Source organism: Acanthaster planci, linkage group LG09 (genome assembly GCF_054643075.1).
Source record: "Acanthaster planci isolate LZ-2023a linkage group LG09, COTS_SCS, whole genome shotgun sequence".
Classification (NCBI taxonomy): domain Eukaryota; kingdom Metazoa; phylum Echinodermata; class Asteroidea; order Valvatida; family Acanthasteridae; genus Acanthaster; species Acanthaster planci.
Window position 1 is genome coordinate 14726003 of NC_141785.1, and position 19599 is coordinate 14745601.

Consider the following 19599-nt stretch of genomic DNA (forward strand, 5'->3'; position numbering starts at 1 on the left):
ACTCGCGCTAATTGCATCTGCTCTATCATGTATAAACCATGCTTACGCCCTGAGTTTCTCCCTGGCAGACTCCCGTGTTAGATAACGGACCGCTGCATCCGACTTTTGACATTATCATTTGGTCCAAGTCTGCCCAGAAATAAATACACCGTGAACTCACTCGTGTCATAGGATCAAGGAGAAATATCAAGCGAAGACTTTATTCCAATTTCGAGACTTTCAAACGTAGATCACTAAGAAATAAGCAATTTTTGTGAACTGGGAATATCTTAAACATCTTTCGAAATATAAAAAAAATGAAATGAAATCAAGTCATGTTCGTTAATGATTTAAAGCATATACACTCTGCCTTTCCTTCTAAGACGTATAGGATGATTTTAAGAACACACGTTTCGGTCGATGGATAGTTTAATGAGAAATAAACAGCCGAAAAACGCCCTCTCCATCAAAAAATCAATGTAATCAGTAAATTTACGTTCAAGTATACTGCTTTTAAACAAACTTTTTGAAACAAGTTGAAATATTTTGAAATAAATAACGAGGTCACGAGCTTATTGAATGAATACCGATGGCATAGCATTACGCATGATTGGGCCTATACATGTACACTGCTGTTTCAGGTCAGAAGCAAGGATTATATAAACAGCATTGGAAAAAAACATAGATTTTGAGGATATTACCCCTTGTTATCTACATGTAAATATGACTAGTGTTCCGATAAGGAAACCGCACAATATTGGTTTAAATAGGCAATTAAGAAATCTCCAGCTAGCAAACACTTGATTTGTTCACTTCTGGTTTGTTTCATCATGCATGTTCGCAAAAAGACGGGCGTGAAATTACACGCAAACGTGCGTTTCTGCAAGGCCACCTTGACATTAATTCCTGTTGGTGGCTAACAGAAGACAAAGAGTGTTTTCGATTTCTATCAGAGGTCACTCTGATTACACTTCCATGTGAGTTGAGGCTTGGCGCACTTGACAGCAAAACAGTGACCCTTCGGGCATTGATATTACCAATTATGAGCCCATACACTCAGTCAACTGCAAGTACTGCGTGTGTCATGGACGAGATGATCAAAAATAGCTCCAAAACCTATTCGATGAGGGCAGAAAATGTGATTTGTGGGCACTTAACACACAACCCACTTGATCTGTTACTGTAGCCGACTGACATTAATTGAGATAAATGTGTTGCGTTAGGAAGGAAATTCAGTCGGGCGAAGATCCATTTGGGGGTTTAATTGATATCGTGTACAGTTCTCGTTTTTTTAACCGCACCTCAATTTTTGGATGGGAAACAGATCAACGAACTGTCCCTTGAATTCCCCAATGATCAATACGTTGTTTGTGAAAACCGCGGGCGTCAGACGTCAAGGCGGACATGCCTCGACGAGGAAATGGTTTGACATGTACTTGTAATTCTCAGGGAGCACAAAATCACAGTGCGTGCCCGAATCACATTTGACGTGTTGAAAATGACTTTCATTTTGAGACTGATAAGGGAGAACCTCGGTATCTTCCTTTCGGGGAAAAAAAATTGATCAACACGTCGTCTGTCAAAACAAATCGGCAACAGACATTCATCCAAAGTGTTAGACTAAAAGCATTTGGGTTGGATTTAACCCCCAGTTACCTGAAAGTATAAACAGAAATCATCTAAGGGCAAGAGCATTAGTACCTATGCAAGATTCCTTATCCTATACGAGCAACCTTTAATAAAGGAACTGAATAAAGCTCGATAGATATTATGCAATGCTGCTACAACTAGTCAACCAATACAGGCATTTATTTTGTTCATGAAGACGGATGTGGTATTTATCCCACATGAAAAGATGACCTTTCAGGATCACTTATGGAAGCTCACAAATAGATCCCAATCACCCTCCCTCATTCGTGGGCTATTTTCGTCATACCTGCAATAATGGTAAGACGACCTCTCTTTGGTACTATGATATAATGATACGCAAGGGCTTGGGTGTAATTCTACACCAGGCAGTCTTACTGTGTCACTTTCAAGGGCGGCCACCCTGGCCAATTGATTTTTAGAAGAGAACTATAATTATTAAACCGAGGCCATGTGCACTTTTTGAAAAATACTACAGAGCAGGCTTGCACATAGCAGACACTGTTGGCTTACAAATGTTAAACAGTTGCCACAATTTTACTAAACACCCATCGTGAAAAAGTCGTATAAAAAGTCTCAAATCTAAATGTTTGTTTACACAATAGACAAATTTGTTGGTAGCAGCTGCGATATTTATGTTCTTAGGTCGGAGGGTAGGGAAACAAACTTCTGCCGCAGGTGATAAATCGCGACTGGACTCATATTATTTTATTGCGCCTTTAAACACGTCGAAATGCAGGTATTAGCACTGTAATGGTCAAGGTCATTTTCCGATTATCAAAAATGTAGCCACCTGTTTCAAGGTACAAGGAATCATATTATCACCTGACTTACCCTCTACGACAAAACAATGATAAATAAGACTAAAAATGATACGGATCAATTAAATTATTCACAAGAAAAATGTGTTAAATCTCAGTCATCTAACAAAGCGCGAAGCTCAACAATCGAACTTTAGTACTTTTTCATTTTTCACTACGTCTAAAGCACTGACATATCGTTCAAATAAGAAAAAAATTGAAAATCCAAAACAAAGACACTGAACAGAAAAGGCTGAGCAAAAGATATTACGGAAGATTCTTCCATCACACAGGAGTATAAGGTCCAGAATACATTGTAATAGTTCGGCGACTTTTCCCAGTCAATATAGCTGCACTCTTGGCATTTGTGAACTATTTCGATTCACCCGTAATATTTGAGTTGGATGTTGGGTGCAAATACCGAGCGAGTCAGATGTCCGCCATCAAGGTAAAATCTTTGGCGGCTCATCCGCCCAAATGAGGGGGAGTAAAGAGACGCCGTCCGCAAACAAATCACCGCTCGTTTGGACTTTGTTTTCAAAAAAGCTGACCGCACTGAGGTCAAATTCTGGGCGGCAAAAGAGCTGACAATGTAAGACGTCCGATTGGGGGCTAAAATGTTTAACACAGAATAACAGGTAACCGTCTTAATTTCATTTCCCCCAAGGGAAATGAAACCTGTTACGATCAACGGGCACAGCAATCTTTTGTTGTGTTGAAGGCAAGGATAGGACAGTGCGACAGAGACAGCTAAAATGGTGTCGATCTATGTTGGGCTTTGCCGCCGGACGTCAAATTCCCCCAAAATGTCATCCTCGTAAAGGATTGCGATTATAAGTAGGAAACACTGCAAAAACTGGGATGTTAAATTTAACACCCCGGGTGTTATCAGAGGACTACACCAACACTTTTAACACCCTCCAGTGCACTGTAACATTCATAGGTGTGCAAAGTAACACCAGCAGTGTTAAAGTAGCACCCTATGGTGTGGCCATTTCATAACACCAAAAAATGTTTTTAACGCCCCAGTGTTTGAAGTGTACTTCTGCAGATTCTATCGATACCACTGTTTAAGGTATAATGCGCCTATCGCGTCAACCAAACCAAACAAAATGCATATGGCATGTTCTATGAATACACTTTTGGTTACAACTACGATGCTATACCAGGAGCAGTGCAACGATATGAATGGCGTTTGTGTTCACCTATTATTCGACAAAATTCAAGTTTTTTTCTGAGTTGAAAGAGCGCAGGTTAGGTGCTTGGATTTCAGAACGATAACGACTTTACATAGACTTTTTTACGCTGGTGTTTAACAATGAGAACATCAAAACGAGTATACAAATGATTGAATCAATGCAAACTGTCACTGGGCAGAAAAAGATAACCAACGAGTAAGAAGGGTAAACCTAGATAAAGTCGTCTACCGTTTCTGAAGGTACCCCAAAGTAAGTTGAAAATCAGTGGCATATTCAGCGGAGGGGGGGGGGGGAAGACAAGTTTCTCCCCGGAGACTGGTTGCCTTTTTCTTTTCAATTGAAATCACAAACACTTTAGAAACGATACTACCGTATTTCTTGCGGATGAGGATTCTTTTAGGGACGGAAAAACGCAGGCAAGCGTTGTGGGAAACATCTCCATATTGCTCTCTTCCACCCAAAACATGGATAAGCCTTTGCAGACAACAGACATGGGTAACTGTTATTAGTCATGCCGGCAGAAAATATCCTCCGGTGAAAGTACAGCGCCAAGTCTTCCTACACCGCGCGTTGTCATTTACACTGAAAATCAGCGCCCGTTATCACTCACACGTTTTGTACATGTACCAGCGCTGCCGGTTCAATTGGCTTGTTTATTGCATTTTCATTATTTACATTTCCAAGAACAATCAGCTGAAGAGTCCCTTTTATGGACAGCTATACTCGGGGGAACCTAAGCAAATATTTCGCAAATTGCTTAGACAGCCTCAAGCAGGCGTATAGAATTCTACATGAGATGAACCCACGAAAGAAATTGATCTATCGTGGTAGAATCGTGTTAACCCAACTTGTGAAATACTGTACAGTTACATCATATGCAAAAATGGACGCGGAATGCGCAAAATCTGAGACAAACAAAACTCAACGCACAAAATTCTACAGTGCTGTTTAAAGGGCGTGGCTAACTCGCGATAGGACAATATTTTAGAACTGTTGTTATCGATTAGGCTGGAGTGCGTCGTCAAAATAGCCTCAGTCATTCGAAGAACATATTTTAAAGACAAGTGTAAATGGAAAAGTATAGCAAGTACATGTACATTTAAAATTGAAATATGCCTAAGGTAGCGTCTACATTATGGTCGAGTCGTCTGGTTATTCGTACCCACACGAATTGAAACAATGTATTTCAGCACGGTGTCTATGTAGTCCACAGCAACTCGATGTGCCCATGACTGAGGTCTTAAGCCTTCGTAGAATCCACAATAACCACCTCGTGTGGTCGTGGCAAGCATGACATCAGGTAACGTGGTGAAAAGGTCATAGGGTACGAGGTCACTTGGGTGGACTGGATCATCCGTGCTGCTAAGACATAGCAATGGAGCTGAGATCTCGTCCGCCTCCCGCAGTGGATTGTTAACCTCCCAGTAGTCGTTCATGCTCGGCAGTTTATGAATTTTTGCGAAGACGGCCTCTTCTAGACGGGCGAGAGACGAAGCGCCAAAGGCCGCTACCGGATCAATGACTTCGGCCAGGTTGCCGGCATGCCGCTTGAGCGATAGCTTAGCACGCTGCAACGCCAGCCAGTGGTACGGCTGGGAGATTTTGCGTGATTCATAGAGCTCCTGGCAGTCGTAACTGGGCGAGATGCAGACAGCCGAGGCCAGATCTGTCGAGGAACCGTAATCCCCAAGAAACGCAATCAAGAGACCGCCGCCCGCTCCGATGCCCACGGCGCTGAGTTTGGCGTCCGGGTAGCTTTGGTGGATGTACGTTACCACTTCTCTCAAGTCAGACGCATCCCCGTAACTCTGAAGCTTGGGCGTGGTCAGCGGAATTCCTCCGTGGCCACGTCGGTTGAATACCATGACCCGATAACCTTTTTGCATGGCCAACCACGACAAGTCCGACACACTACGGTAGTCTGTATTCAAATCCGGCACGATGATCATGATTGGGCTGTTCTTATACAGCGTCCAGCCCGCGGGCCTGGCAATATCAAGAGCCACTACACCGCCGTCGTCCATCTGCAGATACTCCCGACTGAGGTTGACCCATTTTTGGGGCAGCAGGGTAACAAGGAGAGTCTGTACGTGCGCGTTGCGCGCCCAAAACGTTGGGCAGTAGGGCTTTGAGAGGGACGAACAGTGCGCGCGAAGGTATTGTGACAAGGGGGAATTCTGGTGATAGAGCTTCGGCGGGGCGAGCGTTTTGGGTGAAAATGACACTAACCTCTTAATCCATCGGCCGAACACCGAAGCTAGGGCTACGAAGAGAGCCAGTGTTCCGAGCAGCACGGCACTCATAGAGTGGGTCAGTGCGGTTTCTCGTAGACCGCTGAAGCTATGCCGTTGGCTTCCAAGAACGCTCCCACCGCTGCCGCCACCAGCTAGCTCGCTGGCTGCTCCGAGAGATGCTAGGCAAAATCCACGCTGATCGTCGCTGCAGTAGGTACTCGGACCACTGGCATCATTCATAGTTGCCAACGGTACGGTCGCCCCGCAATTAGCGCTGTCGACAGAATATTATCGGCGACTCCAGTGACTCAGGCGATCGAAGACGACGTTCGTGTAATCACACTGAAAGCAGAAATTGACAACAGCTGGTCAACAGGGTTGTGTTGACCACTTCAGCCAACGGATGCCCATGGTCAGCAGATGGGTCACTCGTAATTTTCTCCCGAACTGCACGGTAACCGAATAATGCGATTGGCGAGACCAATATCCACTTCACACAGTATGGAGGCTATTTCGTACGTGCAGTACAGTCACGTCAAGTGCCACGAGCTTGTTGACATGAGCATAACTTTATTTATTTATTTCTGCTGGTATCAACGTTGGTATGCTTCAGTGTTCGTTTTTTTCAGCAAAGTGCAAGCTTCAAGACAGGTCAGGTGCCTTCCAACACAGAATTTAAAGACAGATTGAGAAAAAACTGAACCCAGAATTGTCTGTACCTTTCAAGGTCTTCAACTAACGTAGTTTTATTCAGATGAAAGCTTTTGTCATTAGGCTACGCACTTCACGGCAACGACCGAGTGCTATGCTCTGTAAGGCGTTGCCAAGCTTTCCTCCATCTGTATGTGTGACTGACTCTGTCCGTCGGCGAAGAAATTCTTCAATTTCACTGGACTTCTCTTGGTTTCCGGGAAGACTTAAACGACAAAGATCGGCAATCTTATCAATTCGGCATCACAACAGGAAGAAGCTTGAACTCTGGAGACTTTCTGCGGCAAATCGTAATGCCATCAACTTGAGCAACTCGAGTCTCGGGAGAAAACAGAAATGACGGCGAGACAACAATCGCTGACTACACTCTTGATAACAGCGGCCATTTGCTCGTAATACCTTGAAGATTCCTCGCTGTCCGCCAACTCACGTTAATCTTCTTTAATCATTGTGAATGACGTGGGATGTAGAAACTGACACATCTGTTCAAAAATCGAATGTAGATGAGTTTGCAGGAAAGTAAGTGTAGATAAGTTACTCCGTTTGGCTCTAACGTCTTAGCAAAATCATGTAAACAAGCGCACAATCATATCGTGTGGCGAGTGGAACACACTCTGAACGGACATGTCACTCGTTGTGCTGTTTACAGTACTTTCTAATTAATTCTCAAGAGTTTCAAAAGGCATCTTGGTCCAATATTCCCAGCTGTCAAGCTACATGCAGTTCATAGTCAACTAGTCTTTCTGGTCGGAAATGACACTCTGGCTAGAGTCGAGCAACGCACTAGCAACTGAAGCCGTGTCGAATGTCTAGAACCATCCATCCGAAAACAAGAGCTCAAGCAATTTAAAAAATCAACACGAACGTCACTTGATGAGCAGACTTGGAATACATGCATGCGCATGAGTGCAGTGTCTCTCCATAAACGTGTGCCGTCGCCTCTTCACTCTGTTGAGTGTTTTCGGCTCCAGTGTCGGCGCTGTTGTTGCCCAACCGTTGACACACGAGCAGTGCCGTTCGCTCGTCGAGCATGTCACCGGCACAGTGGATGATGTCACGCAGTGACTGCCCATTGAGTATTTTTTTTTTCTTGGCTGGGCTTGCGTATCAGTGACTCCTGTACGGTGTGACATCAACCGCAGACCGCCTTGCCCACACGGCGTGTTAAACCTGTGACTCCTCGACAACCACAGCTGTGTAATAACTACACATTTTTTTTATATTTGTATGTCACGGACACTGATCCTTAATGCCCTTGATGATTGCAACGAGATGATGGCGTGCGTCTGCAACATCCAAACAAACACAGCAATTACACAGAGCACTGAAAACTTGACGTGCGAGAATTAAGTGCATACGCAAACTACGTGTATCGACTGCACTCGAAAATCGGTCAAAATGAGATAGAATATCAAGTGAGTCCGTCACGCGCGAACATCTGGCATGTATAATTTCGTACTACCTGTACACACATGCTCGGCAACTTCGCAAAACCTTACACTCATGCGTACTTGTTAACGTCACATCGCCTGGTTATCTCCTCACCCTCACCGCGATGTGGCATCACAACGGCGCCGTAACGCGCAGGTATAGTTGGTGTTGGTGGGCGGAGTGACTAAGCCGTGCACTGATTGGCCGCTGAACGACTGACTGGCAAAGAGATCGTGACTTGGTAATAAGAGGCGGTCTAGTCCAGGCAGGCGAACGTTCTGCAACAACTCGCCCGGGAAATGCTTCAAGGATAGGCCTAGGGATGATGGGGTTCCCATGGCAGGAAGTGGACCTACCAAACCAGCAGCTGTCTCGGGTGAGGCATTTAATTGGCCGAGTGATAGCATGCATATGTTATTATACTGAACCAGTAATATTTAGGGGCAAATAATGCATGCAGTTGGTGTTTGATTAAACTGATAATCGCCATCGGCGAGGTACAGGTACATAACTCCTCAGCCATTCAGTAACTGCTTTCATGCCGTGTACCATGAATGAAATTTTAAAAATAGAACACTGCTTTTTATTTTTTAAGAATGTCATTCATTTCAGACATCTGCGTCAGTTTGACATTAAAACATTTCAGACGGAAATGTGCCGAGGTTTCACTTTCACTCAACGCTAGCTATTACAAATTACACAGAGAAACTTCGCGTGTAGGGACATGTCGAGAACGCACTGAATTAGTCTTCGTTTCAAGCAGTACGAAGCTCAGTAAGAAACGGGTGCTGAGGGATGCGTCATTTGTAAATTGTCTTAAAATGTCTTGATGCAGCCATTGTCTCCCGCCAAAGTTTACTGCACAGGTTTCATGTGCCTGTCTTGCATTGTATATCACCTGTGGAGGCATGTACCCAAGCCAAAACATTGGTGATACTGGACCAAGTTCGCATGTGGCGAACGACTAAATTGTAATGTAAATTGTAAAATTCAAGAGTTCCATTGCAGAAACACTTGTCAAGTTCTTAAATCGTGTGCCGGTTGGCGACTAACTGCATAGAAAGTTGACCACGAAGGTTATCTTGTAATAGCAGAAGACAGAACAGAAGAGAAAAAACTCCGAATGACGGCCGTGTTTGCATCGATTTATTTTCTCATCATCTTTGCATGAATAATGCAGAAATCAAACCTGGCGCGCACAGTGTAGGTGGGTGCTATGGCAACATTTGCACAGGGGTTGGCAGGCGGCCAGAAGTTGAGCGTTCGATGACACGGAGGCCGCGACGAGGACATTGCATTATAACATTCACACCTGACACGAATTGTCTTCTTTATACGATGCCGCCGTCGATCTGATACTGTGCTTTGTTGATTCCTTCGGTGAAGCTGAAGACAAATGATGGTGTTGTCTTTAAAGCCAACCCTATACATTTCAATCGCGGTTATGAATCGTGGATTTTTCTGATACAAATTTTATGATAGTCCTTCTCAAAAACATGCTACTAATTTGGTTGAGTTTCTAGTGCATGTTCGTCTTTCGTGTTTCCATAATATCAAACACAGCTATTAGAAATTAAAAGTGAAATGAAATAAAATAAACTAATGCCTGCAGCTGACGCAAAATACAGCTTATCGACTTCAATGATGAAACAATGATTTCCATTACCGCTAATTAGGGAGACATTCCCATAAGAACGTGCACACAATTTTTCCAACTTTACTGTGCCATAATTCAATATTCCCTTGTCTGATCTGAACCAAGCTTTGTATGTTTTCAATTTAGACCCTAATTTATCATCTCTCAAAATTTGGACAGTAAAATTTGGCCTCCTTCTGGTAGTTTGAAAATAGGGAATCTCCCTAATGCTGAAAGATTTACCACAAAATGTCTCCAAAATGACCCATTTGTAAATATTAACCTTCGTTTGTAATTATTTCTGTACCGAAATACTTAAACATACTTCTGTGAAGGCAGCTAGTGAAAGCTTTAAAACAAGCAATGATAAGAAAATACAGCTTGCTACAGGTGTACTGGAACCACCAGAATTGGCTGGAAAAAAAGTCAGGTTAGAAGAGTTGAAAGAAAACGACTGAGGAAAACAGGGTCATGAATTTTTGATGCACGTGAGGAAGGTACGAGGAAAATAGCGTGAATGAATGCATGTGCTTCCAATTTACACAGTTTATGGGGCATTCTGTACACATACAATGCGTTGCAGTTGGAACAACAAGCAACGCAGCTGTGCCCTAAATATCGACTTGCTCTTCTGCGAATACAAATTGCTTTCTCCCGAGTACACATCGAGGGAGTTCGGTATCAGGGCCGCCCCAGGGTCGGCGTATTGTCCTTCCTTCTATCCAGCAATGCAACTGCCATGAAGTCAAGCAAACGATCTACACGTGCATATCTTTATGTGTATATACGTGCAGAGGATGTGCTGGCTTGTTGCATTTTACGGCTGCTGTTCTGAGAAAAAAATGCCCACACGGCAAGATGTGCAATATCATTCAGATACATGTAGCTTTGGTACCATGGATGATTTACTGCACACGTTTTTTTGTGTGTTCACGTATCTATGCCACCGACTACACCTCACCTTTAAGAAACATTGAATTAATTAAACCAAACATCCCCAACTGATCAAACACTTTCGAAGAAAAAGCAATGGTACATTGTAGGCCTGCCACACTTCCATATCATTATAATTCACCTAGGGTCTACAGCAAATTCGAATAGAAACGCCTACCATGAGATAAGTGGTCCCGACTTCTCATCTCGAAACATTGATTTGGCTGTTCCTGTTCTTTGCAGAAGTCTGTTTGGCTGTACCCGTACAGGTATGTCCGTAGCTTGAATGTACCGGTACCTTACGACCTCGGACCGGTTGAATGCAAGCGTGGTCGTACATGTATATGACAGGTCTGATCTTCCGTGCGCTCAACACAAGTGGTCTTTCTCTCTCCTAGACTCCTATTAAACTCCTGTGTTGTGATTGCAATCTGCGGAGGTTGTGATTGACCTCAATTCCGGCAGCGTCTTCGTTCTTTCATAGAGCATGGTGCCGTGGGCTGTCCAGCTTTCCTCTGGCTGTTTAGCCTTTCTCCCTATTTTGTCCTGAGCCAGCTGTACGTAGCTGAGTAGGCTAACTGTCTGTCACGTCGCTCTCGTCAGCGCCGCGTCTGAGTTAAATCCCGCCGCCATTTTGAAAGCATTGCCTGCATGAGAAGAGCGCCACCAAGAGATAAGATTGCGAGAGTAGCTGGTCGCTTTTCAGGGCGCTTTGAATTCTTTGTCTTTTAGAGTTTAGGATTTCCTTTCTGCCAATTAAATTTATGGATGTTTCTGTCGAGCCTTCAGTCTGACTTCCACAGCAGTTAAGTGTCACTTGCTATATTGTGTGAGACATCCCAGAGTGGTTTATGACTTCGGCAGGCAGAAGCTTGCTCTGTCGCATGGGCGTTTTTTTTCTCCAAATGTGTGTGTGAATGGGGGGGGGGGTCTTGATTAAAACTAATGCGAGCACGAAGTGCGACGTTCTGACGGCGTGAAATTCGGGGCCCACTTAAGGGCGCCAGAAAATGTCGGAATCTTAAATGCTCTGTGGTGAGACTTGAGGAAACCTTTTTTAACTATTGCATGATTTTTTTTTCAAATAAGTTTTATTTATGATGCACTCAAATGTAACAAAGTAAATAATGCATTTAAGAGAATAATTGAAACAAGAAGCCTCCATAAGGTGTAAATAAAACTGTTTGAGGCTTTCCGTTTTCTTATTTTAATTTGCACCGTTGTACCAAGCACCACATTTTTTCTTAAAATTTGGAGTCATAAAACAGCTAACCTGAAAAACGAATCAACTGATTTTACAAAAGGTTTCCAAAAACTGAGTGTGTGGGGGGGGGGGGACAATATGACGTCCCCCGTCCTCCACCGATTGATGCCCATGCCCAGTCGAAAATTTTCCCGTTTTGACTTTAAGCGTCAAGAAAGGCAAGAACGTTTCGATTCCATACTCCAACAAAATTTTATGTACTTTCAATGTGATTTTATTATTGAACTTTCACTCAGACTAACAGTTACAAGCTAATGCGACTCGTGGCCCTTTGACGGATGGTGGTAGAGTTTACCAATATGCCCTAGATATCCACAATCTCTTGGCTCGAACCACAGCTATAGAGTTCCGGATCCGTGGAATCGAACCCGCCATTCACGAACTTGCGGTGCAATCAGAGCCAGTCGAACTCTTGACATTCTATAAACAAAACTCGGTGTGTCTGGTCGGATAACCCCGTATCGAGAGGCTCGAATGTCGTTAATTTCCTGCACTTCGCATCAGCGTGCTGTAAATCTAGATGAGCCGTATTATATGGACGTGTCGGACGGTGTTATTGGTTTCGTCAGCAGTGCCGAGCTGTGACAACATTTTCCGGGCACAAATCATCCTTTCTGTGAGCCAGTTGAAGGCAGTGGGTACACACAAGAGTCAAAAGCAACTTATCTTCGGGCTCAAACAGAATACCGCTCCTTGGGTGTCCGCCATGATATGCTTATGTAACAAACAGTGTGGAATGCTGGGTAGGGCCTACAGCGCCAAAACACTCATTATGATTGTAAGATAACATGGAATGCCGGAGGGACGCACTTGAAAGCTTCCCAATTAAAGGGTGGTTGCAATCAATTTGCTTTAAAACAAACCACCATTCACCCTTGTGTCTCAGTTAACCTTATTTTCAACCTTTTCGTCACTATTTCAAAGGATATACCTTTCATTAATAAATTCATAATTATGAACGCATGTGCACAAAATTTGGCCTTGGCGGCAAGAAGTGTGGGCGGGCCATTGAAAATGTACGGGGATGTGAGTTTGATGATCATTTTCTCTCAGTTTTTCTGGCTTTGTTCATTTTTTTCTTCATCGTTTTTGAAGAATTTTTTTCTTTCTAAATCGTTTTTGTTTTGTTTTTTTCTGATCAAGCCGGATTTTTAGTGCTCTGTAAAAAAAAACTGAATAATCGTGATTTTTCCTGTGCGTACGAGAAAGCTGTTTCTGAGTATGCTCCCCCTTCCATCATAAGTAGTATATAAACTACAACATTAGTGTTCTTGAACCAACCTGTGCATTCGTAAGAACACGTACAGATGTTCAATCTACCTATGGTTCAATGTATATGTACCGATACTGTATTCATTTGATTCGCTGCTTTCTGAACTTGGGAAATCTTAAGAACCAGACCTCTTTCTCTTTGGAATCTGCACTTTGTCTTGTACAACCCCAAACGCAACAACTGGATACCATTTCTTTCGGTAGTACTCCAAATAACCAAGTTCAATGGTAAGCTATGTACGTACAGTATACGTGTACATTGAACATCAGGACGTGCTTTTACAAAATGCACAGGTTGGCTCCAAGAACACTAACGATGTACTTTATACTACTTCTGATAGAAGGGGCCACACTAAGAAACAACGATCTCGTGCACACAGGAAAATTACGATTTTAAAATCTTTCAACAGAACACTAAAAATTCCACTTGAAATAGAAACTAATAGCAAAAACGATTTCATGGGATTTTCTGAAAAAAAAATGAACAAATTCAGAAACCCTGAGAGAAAATGATCATCGAAGTCGCACCCCTGTACATTTTCAATGGCCCGCTCACACTTCTTGCTGCCAGGCCATTTGTGCTCATGCGTGCATAATTATGAATTTATTAGTGAAGAGGTCTTTAAGCAAGCATTAGTCCCTCTCTGAGACATACTTTCGGTAAGGATATCCTGGATTCAAAATTTAAACAGAAAATGTAGGCATTGATTTACTTCTTCCCCGGATGACATCACAGCTACAGTGCCCTCAATCGTCCTGGAAAGCACGGACAATTTTAAATGTTCCAAAAAGTGTTTTTCAGTGCATTGAACCAAAGACGAATGTATAACAGTTTTCATAAATTAAAGAATAGTAAAAATTTGCAAATAAATTTTGTCAAAAAAACTCATGGCAGCTCAACGAATTGTGAGAAATAAAGTTAGTTATGCTGCGATACATGCTTTAAACTTTCTCTTTCCTGGCAGATGCGTTGATCTGAACTTAACGTTTCGGCTCTTAAAGACACTGGCGGGGTCTGTTCCCTATGTACAAGTGGCCGTTGCTTGGCTATTTGCAGAAAATTGTACGAAGACCTTTACTGTTGGAACACCTTACATATGCAGTGTTAGTGTGACTCGTGCATTCAAGCTGTTTCGATTATTTGAAAGCTTGGGAAGTGATGAAGATAGCTTCTTGCTAGTTTGGCATAACATTTTAAGTGAAATATCCCTGTATACCTTATCACTGTCGATTGGGGCATAGCCTTTTGTGTTTCAACCTCAGTGTTGTCGGGTACTGTTGTCAGGCTGCTTATGGTGCCAGAAACTTAACTACTGGTGACACGATCCCGAAACCCTTAAATACAGTGTGGAATAATTTTCGAATCTGCATTTATTTTAGTACATTTGCTTTTTAAAAGCTCCTCTCCGTAAAGGCTTTGTAAATTACTTCCAAGAATATTAATTTTTAGACACTAAAAACTGCCAAATCAGGAGTAGAAATATCTTTGCCGAAATTAACCTCTCACTTCTGAAAATCTAAAAACATGACGACTTGCGCAAACCGGTATACTCGTTCGCAAGTGAAAATGTGCAAATGTGATTTGTGATGATCTTTAGGTAAAAACTGAAATCGATGCAGGACACTATAACATAAGCTGTACTTTTAAAAAATATTTACAGGAGCGATCAGCACTTACGAAAAAACATCCCATACTAATCTAACCTATGTGACAAGGACGACTGCACTATGCCAGTCCAATTAAATCTATAACCATCAGTTGAAGGTGGGTAAGTTCTTGTACATTTTTGGTTTTCTCGTAAGTGATGATGTGGAAACAAATGTGCATTAATAAGGAGTCCTATAGGTATGATAATGCGGGATGTTAACAGTGATATATGATATCTCTTGTTTTACCCATATTTGTTTTTTCCGCAGTTTTAGGCCGACTTCATGAATACAAAGATAAAACATTGATATGAGTGTTTTGGGGAGTGGTTTCAATTAGAAATCATTCTTCCAAAAATTACAGACGGTGATAGGCGGCCCAATGTAAAATCCCCATAGGCTGGCAGCACAAGGGTTCCGGAAGCTTGCTGAGAGACCCTTTACTTTCAGGCTTTATTGCAAAACTTCTGTTCTTACTTGCGTTCTGCCCATGTGTCTATCTCCGCAGCTTGTCCTTTCTGCTTCGGCTGCTGTGATACTTACCTCCGTCCAGCTTGGCCACCGAGTGGCTATATCCTCTTGGCGTTACCGACCGTCACGATTGAATTTCATCCAGGTACACAAGAGGTAATTACCGCAGACCAAAAGCCTCTCGGAACGCCATATCAGCCTTGGTGGCGGCGATAGCGGCGAGGTGGTTATCGAGTCTTCAGTCAGATGAACCGAGTATTAACAGGAAAAAGGTGTGAGATTGTAGCCGGTGCGTGAGATGAAGATGGATCAATGGAGCTATTAAGCGTGCGTCAGCGAAACAGTGGTCACTATGTTATGTGACCCGCAGTCTTCAGTGCTTCAAACCTCAAGTTGTTCTTGTGAAGCCACAACCGGTGCAGTCACAAACACTCTCGTGTCAATGGCACAAGGGAAAGGGCCCCCCACCAAACCCCAGACCCCTTTTAAGTAATTGCAAGCATTTCAGAAACAGAACTACTACCTTCAGGCGGGAGCATTTTTTTACGACTGAAACAAGTGGAAAGTCGATTTTACAAAAGAAATCCCAACTTAGGCCTCCTCCCAGACCCGAGACATATACGCCACTGGTTGACCTCAGTGTTTTGTCAAAAGAAAGACAAGCAATATTATGGTATAAAGGAAGCAATTATAATAATTTACAATCAGAACCTTAACATAACGGGGTTGTCGTTAAAAAGATATACAAATTGGGACTTGAATTGTCCTTTGTATGACTTCGAACTGCCTTGACAGCAGGATGTCCACCAAAGAGAGACGTCCATTTGTCTATACCTCGGGACGTCAATGTTTTCGGAAATATTAGTTATTGTTACTGCATGAAAGAAATTGTTAGTGTTTTGTTATGCATAATAACTGAAACGTTCTATACGGTTATATTGTGGGTTCACTCCGAGTTGTGTTCTTCATAATTCATCACTACAACCCGACAAACCTGCCTTTCCACTAGCATTCTCAACTACCGGCAAATCCTGATGTGATAATTAGTATGTGGAAAAGTCGATAGGATGCTGCGTTTGTCACGTATCAGGCCCGAACAATTCTACCGGTTCGGTGTCGAAGGAAATTTGCCAAGCATTAATTTTTCAGATTGGATGCATTTCCTCCCTACCTGGGACGTCTCCATTATGAACCAGTGACAGTTCTCGTAAAGCGGACGACTGCAGACCACTTCACTTTTTTTGAAAAATGAGCACGCTCAAATTAGTGACGTGCGTCATCTATCACGAAGTCGACACGATTAGGTAAATTAAGCGGGGTTTATAATATGACCAACGGTCTCGTATATCTCTGTTTACGTGTTCTGTGTTCGCGTCTAATGGTGTTTTAATCATAGACGGCACATTGCGTTACCGCTTTGAGTCCATCACTCCCCAAGTTGGTAGATTTGGGCATACATCAATGACAGGGCGAGAGTTCAATATGGAGCCGTTCGAAACCACTTAGCCGGCCATCATTAACTCGTTGCAAAGACCTCATCAGCTAGATTGGTCCATTAGGATATAATCAAATAAAATAAACGCGCATATTATAAAAATGTTTCCAAATGCTCTAACATTGCCCTATGAAGGTTGCATTTATTAATGACGAAATGATGCTTTGTTGGAAGTGCACGTTGAGTGAAGTTTTCTTCCTTGATGAACGAGCCCAATCTTAACTCGTTTCTTGGTAAAATACACTCGGGCTTGAATTGCAAGAGAGAGGAGCTGAAGTTCCAATCAGAATTTTGCATGGGGAATTTGGGGGTGTTATTGGGAGAAGCGATCTGCATTTTGAAGTACGGAGATGGCTCTGTGAATACCAAGGATTTTCAGGGTATTACCGTCAATGTTATTGTCATAAAGAAAACTTGATTTCCAGCTTTGTTTTCCCTCAAATATTTAACATTAATTATACAAGTCACAGCCCACTTCAGGCATTCATTTTTGGTGATGTGTTCCAAGGTGTTTTCCCAGAGAAAGGCAAACGTGTTTGAGTCGGAATTCGAAATGCCAAGTGCTGGTTGTAGGAAATTAAGACAAAAACTCGCACGGCTGCACCGTCGGCGAAACTGAAGCGAAGCACGAGCCGTCACGGGCTGTGGTGTTTCCTTTGTATAAATTTGCTCGCGGGCTGCATGCGTCGTGCGCCGCCCGACATCACGGTCTGGCGGTTTCTTTGGAAAGTCAAACACGCTCCGTCCACAAACTGGCTGCGGAAATGTTGGCATGTTTGGACTGGATTAGATGGGCTTTGCTTCCCCCCCCCCGTCAGTTTCCAATTCTAGCCCTGTCCAGCGAAAAAGCCTTCAAAATTCCTGGCACTTTAATTATGCTGAAGATTCGAGAGTTTCCATGCACTGTACGCCTAGACGCTAAGCAAGATTAGTAGTGTAACCAGAACGCTAACTCAAACCTCTGAGTTGAAGTTTCACCGCTCACTTCAAAACTGAGGTCATACCTAACCAGCTAGCAGCGATGAGAACAATTCCACACACAATTACCTTAGCCGCTCGGCAGTTCTAATGGCTTCCATGTGCGCACGTATTATATCCAGCCGCAGCCCTGGCTTTCGGAAGCAGCCTGACAACAGCGATTGAAACCCATCGTTGGCGTGTATTAGATTAACTCTTGCAACAGGACAGGGAACCAGACTGTACAACAAAAATGCCATGTCAGATGTTTCCTACTAAACTGTTTTGCTTCATTAACTCGGATATGCCACTAAAATATTTCTAGTTGGTACAACCTCATGACGTGTATTTAGCAAACTCGATCGTGCTGCCTGGGAATGGCCATTAATGTTTCAATTAAAGATGCTGTTCTATACACGCTACACATGACGACAAACTGCATCAGCAGGTTGATACTGAACGAACACTTCCCAGTGCACATAAATTATACCAGTGCCGTGTGAAAGTTGAATTCTGTGAACAAAATGGAGCAAAAGGATGCCAAAGGGAGTCACTTGCTTCACAGACGAGAAAATAACATCGGATTTCACAGGTACGAACATCAACATAGATTCGCGAGTTAATTGACACATTGTTTGTGGAAAGAGAAAACGAGGAGGAATCTTCTCTGTAACCCACGCCTAATGATCACTCCGGTTGAAAATGATTTTTTCCCCCAAGCGCGTCGTGAATGGTGCCCTTTATGCTGGTTTTCTGGAGTTGTCAACGTCCGGCAAGGGCCGTATACACAACATGTTCCGGAGTCCGGAGACAGCATATTCGCTTCGGCGGCAGGTGCATCCCGTAATGACGGGGGTTGATGGAGAGGGAGACGGGGGAAATTAGATAAAGTGCACGAATAAGCGAGGGCGAGCGATACATTCTGGTCAAGTGGCCAGCTGGTACACGTCGCGAAGGATCGGACAGGGGGGGTCGTATCCAATGGAGAGATCGATGTCCCCAATTTCATCGCCCTGTGTCTCCCGCAGGGAGACTTCAGATTCATCTCTTTTTTTTTTAATCCAAAATTGGAAAGGCTGGGGAAATTGGAGCAATTAAATACAGGGAATTCGGAACCTAACAAGGAAACTTGGATAATTTTCATCGGCTGCAGAAGTAATTTGCTGAAAAAAAAATTGGGAATGATTTTCAAAAAGGTCAGAGAATCCGTAACTGTCACATGTTACATACACATAAGAGAATTCTTTGATGACATGGTGAATAGACTTTAATATTTCAAAAATAAGTATCTTTGGGTGTAACACAATATGCGCGTTTCACAATAGTGCGCCTCCAAGAGTTTGCAACGCGTTGGCCAATCACAATGCGCGAAATCTGTCGACCCATTGTGCGTTTGGAAAGGCTCGACAGATTTCGCGCATTGTGATTGGTCAATTGGTCAATCGCCTGTGTTCGTTTGCACCTTTACCTGCATAAAAAAAGAAAAACAATTTGAGTTGTTAGTTTAGATGTCACGAAGAAATCTGTTTTGTAACAACTTCTTTTTGCAAAAAAATTCGTGAATTTCCATAACGATACTGACCTGACATTCCAAGGGATTTTTTTACGAACTCGCGATTGTTCCCAACCAATTGTCTTTACTATATCGCCCTCATTGTACCGTGTTGTGGAAGAAATACCGGCCCGAGAGTCACATGTAGTAACGTGTCACCGTGTCACGATACAAGTTGATTTCGGCTTTGGTGTCCCCTTGGGGCCACCTACCTTAAGGGCCTCCTCATCTCCTCCCGGGTATCTCCGCATTATTCCCGGGGTCTACATCCCTTTCAGCGGGAACTCATTTTGTTGGATCTTTCACTCACATGATTCGCCTAAAACGCCTTGCCTAGTTCTCGACGCCTGACAGAGCAGAAAGCAAGATGT

The 19599-nt window shown here is 43.2% G+C and overlaps 1 protein-coding gene across 1 annotated transcript; it reads right to left on the reverse strand.

The window, feature by feature from the left end:
* Positions 1–165: 165 nt before the first annotated feature.
* On the reverse strand, positions 166–9769 carry abhd15 (abhydrolase domain containing 15). The gene has a single exon (XM_022240514.2). It carries the CDS (start codon positions 6097–6099, stop codon positions 4759–4761), a length of 1341 nt encoding a protein of 446 aa, XP_022096206.1. The 5' UTR covers positions 6100–9769; the 3' UTR covers positions 166–4758.
* Positions 9770–19599: the final 9830 nt, after the last annotated feature.